Below are 10156 nucleotides of genomic sequence, written 5' to 3' on the forward strand. Positions count from 1 at the left end.
TAAGTGGAGAGCAAATGTTTTGAAAATGACAAGGGCAATGAATGTACAAATGTGCTTTACACAATTGATGTATGTATGGATTGTGATAAGAGTCGTATGAGCCCCTAGTAAAATGATTTTTTTTAAAGAGTCGTATGAGCCCCTAATAAAACGATTTTTTAAAATGTTGCATACAGGGGAAAAAAGAGGAGCTGATACCAAGTAGAAAGAAAATGTTTTGGAAATGATGATGGCAACAAATAGAAGGAGAAAAAAACCAGAGTAAGAAAGGCATAGACTTCCAAAGCACGGTGGAAAGCAGGAAGAGTTCACAGTAAGTAATGTTCCACAATCAGAGATTCGGACTCTCAACAAAATAGCAATGCCTTTCCACTCCTGGGGCAGATTTCACAGCCTTTTCAAATCTCATTCCACTTCCTGGGTCTCCCTAAGAAGCAGAGTTGAATCTTTATCTCCTTTCCAAGGGCAGAACCAGGGGGAGTTGAGTGAAACACCTACTAGGGTGCAAATTTAAGAAGAAGGGAGATGCCAAAAAACTCGGCAGTCAAGACACATGACACTTTCATACACTATTTTCATATGTCGAAGCTAATACAATTTGCTATAAACAAAACATCATCTTTTAATAAACACAGGACCGATATTACTGATTCTTTTACCTCAGGCTGCAAATAGCTCAGTAGGGTGCTGCCCTCTTCAAGGACAAAGAAACTGAACAATTGAATAATAATAATTACCCGAGCGGGACTGTTAGGCTCAAGATGGCGGAAACAGGACCCACCAGGTTCCCATGCTATGAGCCCAGGACCAGTTTCCCTCAATGAAATTCTCTCCTTTGACAATGGGACAATTCCTGCCAAGGGTTTAAGAAACCTCAGTGACACAAAAAGTTAAGTAGCTGAAAAAGTTGATAGTTTGAATCCACCCACAGGTGCCTTGGCAGTCCGACCTATGGCTCCAATAGGTCCCAACCGGGAGAGCCCGAAGGAGTAGCTCTGCTCTGCACACATGGGGTCTCCCGGAGTCAGAATGGACTCAACGCAATGAACAACAGCCAGTCTACCTGACACTTAATCTGAAGGCTGCGCTAGACTCAGGCCAACTCAGTAAGAAATGTGAATTGACCTATTTATTCACGTGTTTAGCTCATTGGTGGAATTCATATTTCTGAAACCAACATTTTAAAAACAGATACTTACAGATGGGAGAACAAGCATCTTGAACGAGCCTGAAAAGCAAACAGAAGGGTGGTCATTTCAACATGGGAGTAGAAGAAAAGCTCGGCTCGGCTCTGAGAGCACGCTTTAGACGCAGATAAAACTGTAAACTCGTTTGGTCAAACCAAAATCATTTTACTAAGGCCCAGAACACACAAGAGATGATTACATATCTGTGCATCACAGAAATTAGAAATCTGGCCCACACTTAAAAGGAGAGGAGTGGTTGAGCCCACAAAATATTTAGTAAGTTCTACTTCTCTCAATGTTTTTTCCCCAATCTTCTCTAGGGTCATGGCGGCTGCAGCTGCTGCTGCTGCTTTGAGGTAATGCTGCAGACAGGGGACAGGGAAGCTGGGATGTATTTCTGGCGTTCTCATATTCTTGTGACAAAGGAAGAAAAGGAAGGGATTAGTCATGCCCGGGGGCACACGACGATCTGGCTGATGAATATCAGGGTGGTGCAGATTCTTTTTAATGTAAAATTTATAAACAGGGTTACTGATCTGTATGCTGATTTCTCATCAAATCTGTTTATATTTCTAGAGGGGAAAATGGGCACTGGCTAAAAATAAATCCATATCTATCCAAAGTTTCCACCTAAGTGATATGAAATCAGAGGCAGTGATATGCCCCTTCTTCATTTAGGAAATATTTATTAAGGGATGCTCATGGAATCCAGACTTTCTGGAGCCCCAGAGCTGGGTGAACCCCCAAAATGACTGCCCTGATATAATCTTTAAATGGTAAGTCGAAAACATCCCCTAAAGTTTTATTTTAAACCAAACAACAGTTTAGCTTAACTCGTAAAGAAAGCCTGCCTTTGAGCATTGTATTTGCTTGTTTGTTTGTTTTAAGAACTATCCACCAGAGATCACACTCACAGGAGCAACTTCAAAGTTTAGGTAGGAACTGTAGGGGCAGTGAGTTTATGTTCATGGAGGAGGAACAACAGCAAAGGGGGAGAATGAAAGCCCCGCTTGAAAAACGTAATCGGTGCCACTGGATTCTGCATACAGAAATGTTGGGCTTATTATGTTCTCCTGGGTACAGTAACACCTAAATCATTTTGAAAAACAAAACATTTTAAGAGTATCAAAATGAGCTGAATGGATATGGTCATTCTTCTAGAGTTCACATGGTCAACCAGGGGGATGCAGAGTGGCACCGGAGCATACAGTTCAGATAGGGTTCAAAGACTGGCCACTAAAGCCAGACTACACTAATTCTGTACAGACTCAACTCTGTCTTTGAACAAGTTATCAGATTCTCCTCCTCCAGACTCAGGTTTGTCATCCTTGCAGTGAGGATGCTAATAATCACACCAGCTCATAGTTGTGAGGGCTAAGGGGGCTAGTAGCTGCCACGTGTGTACAACAGTTTCTGGCATCTAAGGTCACCCTGGATAATGATTAGCTATTATAGTGCCAACAAACATACATCATCAATAAAAATAATTACCAATGGCAAATTAGATTTATGTTAGGTACAGACATTTTTCACAATGATTTCATATTAGAAAAGCTTCATTTCTTAGTATTACTCAGTAAAAATAATAGAAATGAAAGTAAATTTCAGGCAGCAGCCTTATAAATGGTCTTGCACACTCCTGACGGCAATGGGCTTCAATGAAATAAAAATATGTTTCAAGGAGCAGATAAGCAGGGCATCGAGTATCACGTAGCACAGATTAGTTTATCCAAAAATGGTCCCCTGATACAATCGTTCACATGCTCAACTTCCAGGCAAAAGGCTGGGCATTTGAGTCCACCACCCAGAGGCACCTGGGCAGAGAGGTTTGGCAATCTACTTCAGAAAAATCACTCATTGAAAATTCACTAGAGCACAGTTCTATTCCGACATACACAGGGTCATCATAATCCTACTTTGAGTCACCGACAATAACTGAGTGTCACCATACAAAGCAAAAACCAGGACTGTTAAAAAGAGTAGATGCTGAGGCCCTGGTGGGAACTTTGGTGGCACAGTACTTATGCACTCAGACCCTAAACCAGCCTTTCTAAATGAGGAAGCAATACCAGAAATTCTGCGGAGCCATTGGACGCTGTCCTGTAGGGGTCACTGTGAGTTGACATAAATTCGTTGGCAAGGATTTGGTTTTGGTTTGGGATCCCCATTGGTAGCCATCTAAGATTCAACTATTAGCCTCTCCCCATCCAGAGGAAAGAAAAGTGAGAAAAATTGAAAGACATATTGTCCAATGGACAAATGGATCATGCAAACTTCAGTCTCCACAACCTGAAACCAGAAGAATTAGATGGTGCCCAGCTACCACTGCCATTTCCTCTGAAAAGAATTACACTAGAAGGTCCTGGATAGAGTGGGAGAAAAGTGTAGAACAGAACTCAGATTCAAGACTTACTGGTCAGATCAGACTAGTGGGATCCCCAAAGACTATGTCCCTTAGTCTTGGGACCTGTTACTAAACTCACCTCTGCATTAGAATAATACCATCCAAGAAAAAAAGGCAGCAGTACCAAAGGACCCAGTTCCAAGGATTAGGAAAGAAAGAGGAATGGAAAGCAGAAACACTAAGAGGAAGTGAGATAGGTGATGGTCCACTGTGGGGATTATAGTGGATGGATTTATTCAAAATATATGTGAAAATTGTTGAATGTAAAACTATGATCTGCTCTGTATACTTTCCCCTAATTCACAATAAGCAATTTATTGATATATAAATATAAACTGATTAAATAAAGTAAAAATGCCAGTAAAGCATTATGACCTACTGAAATAAGATTCTGTAAATCATGCTGTGATAATAAGTAAGGATAGGGGGGAAGAAAAATTTCTTGTTTACAATAGAATTACAATTCTTCAACTAATGAAAGTTGAAGAAAGCACAGAATTTGAAATTTTGACAATCATCATGGTATTGAGTGATTCCGGGAATAATCATCACTGCATGGTAAAAACTGGTTAAGAACTAATAATTCCATGAATAACAGTGACTACACGGGAGAAGAAAATGTTCTGGAATTGAATATGGTGACAACTGTGCAACTCTTCCTGATATGACTGAATTGTATGGTATGTGGATAAAGTGTTAATAAAACTTTAAAAACTGGTTAAGAAGTATGAGATGCTAAAGCATTGCTCTTTTAAGCTATCAAGTGTGTAGTTTATTTCACAACAATAGCTAACAAACACATTTGAAATGAAAAAGATGAACCAGCAGCTCTGAAGCTATCTTATGCAATCCTGTCTGACTACATGTGGTTACTGAAATGTAACTAGCCTAAATTGAGCTGGGCCAAAATTATAAAATAAACTCAGATTTGTAAGACTTCAAAACTATAGAGAAAATAAAATATCACAATAATCTCTTTTGCAGTATGTCCATGTTTAAATGATAATATTTAACATTAAAAACCCAACCCATAGAGTCGATTCCAACTCCTATGAGCCCTGTGCAGGGCTTTTGAGGCTGTAAATCTGTACGGGCACAGACAACCTTGTCTTCCTCTGGCAGGATGGCTAGCCTTGAGGCTAGCAGTCTAGTGCTTACTTTCCCCCTTCTTTTACACATTGATGTTGAGACACTGTCTCCCCTTCCCTCTCCTCCTTCCATATCCACAGTGTCAAATATTTGGCATATATTTAATTTGATGACATAATAATTAAAATTAATTTTAATGTGGCTTCTAAAAAGTTTTCAAATATACATGTGGCTTGTATTATATTTCTGTTGAACACAGCATTGCTCAACAAAATGCAAAAGTTGCAGTTTTGCTTGGAAGCAGAAAAATGACCACGAGATCTAACAGCATAATTTTTCTTGATTGCATGAACAAAATACTAATAGGTAAAACAAAACCATCAAGTCAATTCTGATGCATAGCGACCCTACAGGACAGGGAAGAACTTCCCCTGTGGGTTTCTGAAGCTAACTCTTTGGGGAATGGAAAGCCTTGTTTTTCTCCCAATAATAAATAAATTACTGAATATTATAAAAGAGAAGTATAAATATGTATACATATAAACTCATTTACTATGGCAATCCTATGAAATATCATTATCTTTATTTTATAAATGAAAACAAAAGGTCCCTGAGAACAGAAATTGCCCTGGAAGCAAGATTCTAACTCGGGCAGCCTGGTACTCTGGCCTGAGCTGGAAACCACTGTTCTGTCCAGAACAAGAACAACCTGTGAACCTCTGCTCTTTCAGTATGCATGCATTTGATAACTGCAAAGTTCCACAGTCGACCGACCTCTAGGTTGTTGGTTGATAGCTCCACCTCTTCTATCACAAAGAGTCACGATCTCGGTCGTCCTGGCCTCCTTTTTCCCCTCAATTCCATTTTGATCAGACTTTGGGTCCCATGGCTGGCTCTTCCATAGTGTGTCTCTTCCACTTTACAGTACACGATGAGCACTGCCGTGGCAGGACCCGCGGCCGTGAGCCCAATTCCAACTCCTAGCAGTCCCTGTCGGACAGCAGCACTGCCCCACAAGGGCGCCAAGGCGGGACGTCTCGACAGAAGCAGACGGACACATCTTGCTCCCATGTAGAGATTAAAAGAATCTCTATCATTTATGTCCTGAGAAGGATATAAAAACTAGAAACTTTCAAACCTTTTTTAAACAATTATGAATATCGGTATTATACAATTCAGTTTAATCATATCAAGAAGGGCTATGCCATCATCGTCACAATCAACTTTGTTACTTTTCGCCCCTTCTTTTGCACATTGATGTTGAGACACTATCTCCCCTTCCCTCTCCTCTCATATCCACAGCCAACCAACCCACTGAATTTCCTTCAATCCCAATTTCCCTGTACAGATAACTATTGAAGACGATGGCAGACGCCAAGCAAGAATCCATCAACAATGCCCATACACAACCCATAGAGACCTCACTCTAACAGAAAGCACAGAGTATTAAAATCTTAGGATAAATTCCCTCCAACTCCTGTCTGTTCTTCACACCAAATGGTTCTGATGTGTTTGAGGCTAATTCCAAAATCTTCAGTAGTCTGTTCAATAAGAACCACATCTGTTGCAGGTTTAGTTGCCTGGAAGGCAGATTGAGGCAGTAATGTTAGTGCAAGAGATTTTAGTGCAGTGGGTGATTTTTTGTGTGCTGCGAACCATATGGTGGGCAGGTCAAGGCTGTAGGGAAAGGGCGAGCTTATCTGCTCCGGGGAAGAGTTATCATCCAGGAAACCCAAGAGCACTTCCGCTCTATCCCATCCAGCCATTCTGAGTCAGAATGGACTCCACAGCAGTGGGTTTGTGGTTTGGCTTTGTGAGCTCCATGTCTCCAGATAGGAAAGAAGAGAGGAAGGGGAGGGAGAAGGGAGATGTGGCCCTGCAAAGGCAGGCTCAAGAGAGACCTCAGCCAATCCAGGGACGCTGCAGTGATCTTTTAGAGTGGTCCCAAGTGAGGGCGAGGGGAACTGGACATTTCCACCCAATGTCAATCATAGGACGTAGGCCATTCCTAGAAGGGATGTGGTGGTGGCCCAGATGGTGCAACCAGCCCAGGAGGCCCATGGCAGCGGCCACCCCAGCAGCTAGGGAGCAAGTGCTCCCTCTCTTCGAGGAGCTCTGGGTGGACAAATGGAAAACTCTCCGCAGCAGTGAGCTGGGCCCCAGCCAAACAGAACCTTCGTGATTGAGAGTCACTTGGTTTTCATGACTTTAGGGAAAAAAATCATCGCAGGCTTTTTGTCAGCCCAGTGGCTGGAGGAAACACGTGTTTCCTTTCTATCACTGACTGACACACAGTCTACCTCCCACAGGGGACAAATTTACAAAGACTTGGCGTGGGGAGGGTGGGGGAGCAGTAGTTTATTTTTATCTAAGTGACACCGTGCTGGGGGAAAGTAGAAAACAGCGGAGAGTTTACAGTCCAAATCAATCTCCGCCACTTCATTCATTCCCAGGCAAGCATGTTGGCCACACCAAGACAAGTTACTCAGACCCGACGGACAGGACATTTCATTTCACAGTGGAATGTTTTTCTTAACGTAGTTTCTAATCGAATTGAACCTCTGAGGGGTTTTCCCACTAGACAGACATTGACAAGGGTGGGGGTGGAGGGGCAGGAGGAGCATGCCTACCTCCTACCACCCAGACATATGGCCATGCCCATGCACAGACCCAGGGCTGGAAGCTCCACCTCAAAATGACAGGGGGGGCGAGGGGGGGTCAGCAGAGGGACCCCACCCACCCCTAGTCCTTGCTGGATTCAGGGAATGACTGACTCGGAGGAAGTATTGAGGCCTACTCACTGGTCTCGAGCCTCCTTATAAAAAGTCCAACTTGAAGCACTTGACATTGTTCCAGCTTTGTGAATTCTCTTTAAATTAGCAAATAGAGCTGGGAACATCCTAGGCAAAGACTCAGTTTACCTGACAGTCCTGAGACGCTGCCAAAAATGTGCACCACCAAAGTACAAAACCGAGGTGGGGAGGGAGGCGGAGCATGCTGATGTGGCAGAAGCATTGCTGTTGCTAGGTTAGGTTCGAGATGAAATAGATAGCATTTGCAAAGTGTTGTGTCCATATTTTCCCTTCTGGCAAGAATTCACTGGTGCACAGGAAACAGTCTCCACCCCTTGAAAAACTGCAGGGCATTCTTGTACATCACTCAAATATGCTCTAAGGTGGTAACGTCAGAGTAGATGATTTGGTAAAATGTACATCATCTTTGTGTGCAAACAGAGAGACCCGTTTTAGAACTCTTTAGAGGCGTTCTCCTTCTCCAGGCCGCCCAGCAGCTCAAAAGGAACCTTGTTTTGAGGTTTCACCTTGGCACAGGCCTGAGAACTGGCCCTTTGATTTACAAATAGAGTCGAAGCTATTTTTAAATTGTGTAATAAGCATATACAAAGACTAACCTTTCCTTAACTTTTGAAACACACTCTGTAATACCATGTGCTACCTCTTCGGACCTCTGTACTCACCAAATAGGGCCGTGGGCAACGGTCATGGGGACAGAGAAATGTATAATTGGAAATGCAATGAGGTCTGGACATAGTCTCTTTTTTAAAAACTAGATGCCCACTACCTATCAGCCCAAATTGGTATTTGCTGTTTGATAATGTTTAGCAATTCTCTTCATTAATGTGCAGTAGTAAAGTTAAGTGTAGGTATGCCCTGCTTAACATCCACAAGAGTTTATGAAACAGGATGCTAAGTGATGTAGACATTGTGTGAACATTGTATTATACACAGACTGTACCATACAATCCGTACTTAAATCCCCATCATAGCCTATAAATAGTAAAGCCTTGTAGGAGCTCACACAACAAAGTCTGAGAATTGAGAGCTGGTTCCACTGGTTATTGTAGGCTGGCCTTGCCTGGTTTCAAGCAGGGTCAAGATTTGGGGCACAGGTGGGCAAAAAAGCTGGAAGGCCGAAGCCGAGGTGTGGAGAGGTGAGCGGTGCGGGCCGCTCACGCAGTTGACTTCCTGATCACATGCAGCTACCAGCACCCTGAGAGGAGAGCACCGGGCTTCACAGCACGGAAGCAGGTGCTGCCCGTGCTGGGGGTCAAGGGGACATGGGCAGGTGAAGAGGACAGCATGGTGGGAGCAGCAGACCCTGCAGGAGTGAGATGCTGGAACCCCACTGCTCCTTCCCTCTGGGAGCTTGGGTTCTTGAAAACCATTGGAGAAAAGAAAATAAACCAAAGGAAAGATGCTTTCCCTTTCTAAAAAACAAAAACTTTAGGGGACCACAGCCTAGAGGGCAATCGGGTGGTTTCCAAAAAGACATGAAGGGACACATACCTGCATATCACCCTTTTAGCTGTCAATTTTGCTTTCTTCACCAATTTATTTGATTTATTCTGTCATTTTTGTGACAAGCTTTTTTCTGTGATTTGAAGATGGACAAAGTGAGAAGTAAGATGTCCCATGAACAATTCCTCAAATTGCCTGCCTCCACTTTAGACTTTAGTGGTTCTTTAAAGCTAAGCCAATCCAGTGAATTCAATCTGTATAGAAAACGTGAGTATTTCAAACAAAAAAAATATCCTTTGGTCCCTTATATACTTCTTTTCTTTTTTCTCTCCCACCTGGCTTGCTTCCAAATTTCTCAATAAACGTGAGTTTCATTTAAAAAGTTGCATTCAATCGCTTCTCGGCCTTTTGGCTAAGATCAAGTGTAGTAAAAAGTTGCATTCAGACCAGTGTTACTAAAATAAGTCAAACAAAATCCTGAACGTAAAATAAATAAAATAGTATTTTTTTATTAAATACTAAAAAATATGTTAAATGCAGAGGAAAAGCCAAGGGTAAGCAAGGCTCTTCTTAGCTACTAAATATACAAAACATTTATTACAACAGTGCCTGGAGACTACAGCCCACTCAGCCTGGTGTCTGTACAGTCTTATGTTTGTACAGTCAATGAACTAAGAATGGCTTTACATTTTTAAATGGTTGGGTGGTGGGGGCGTGGGCAGGGACTGCAAAAAGAAGAAAATTACATGAACTCCAGATTTCAGCATCCCTAAATAAAAAGTCCTGCTGGTACACCACCACGTGAGTTTTTTATGCGCTATCTATGGCTGCTTTGGCTCTACAAACACAGAGTTGAGTCGCTGCAATAGAAACCACAGGCAGGCAAAACCTATTTTTACTTACTTACCAGACCCTTTACAGAAAACGTCTACCGTCCCCTTGGTTTTTGTGATCTTTTTAGAAACACTTCCTCAATAGATCAGGACTAAGATCGAAACCTTATTTGAGTGAAAACCAACCAGCAAAGAAACCTGTGTTCCATCTGTTGACAATTGGACCTCCCCTCACAGAAGGGTCATGAGGAAGGGACGAGACAGCCAGGGTGCAGTATACCACCGATGAAACATGCAACATTCCTCTAGTTCTCTGATGCTTCTCCCCCCCCACCCCCCACTATCATGACCCCAGTTCTATCATACAAATCTGGCTGGACCAGAGCA

At 42.5% G+C, this 10156-nt stretch overlaps 1 protein-coding gene across 1 annotated transcript in view; it reads right to left on the minus strand.

Moving 5' to 3' along the window:
- CD109 (CD109 molecule) overlaps window positions 1-10156 on the minus strand; it is a 135208-nt gene that overhangs the window by 106502 nt on the left and 18550 nt on the right. The window contains exon 3 of the mRNA XM_004696541.2: window positions 1200-1228. Coding sequence (XP_004696598.1) covers window positions 1200-1228 — 29 coding nt within the window. The remainder of the gene's footprint in view (window positions 1-1199; window positions 1229-10156) is intronic.

The sequence above is a fragment of the Echinops telfairi genome, unplaced genomic scaffold (assembly GCF_000313985.2).
Source record: "Echinops telfairi isolate 266 unplaced genomic scaffold, ASM31398v2 ScPeMD7_3533;HRSCAF=4204_0, whole genome shotgun sequence".
Taxonomy (NCBI): Eukaryota; Metazoa; Chordata; class Mammalia; order Afrosoricida; family Tenrecidae; genus Echinops; species Echinops telfairi.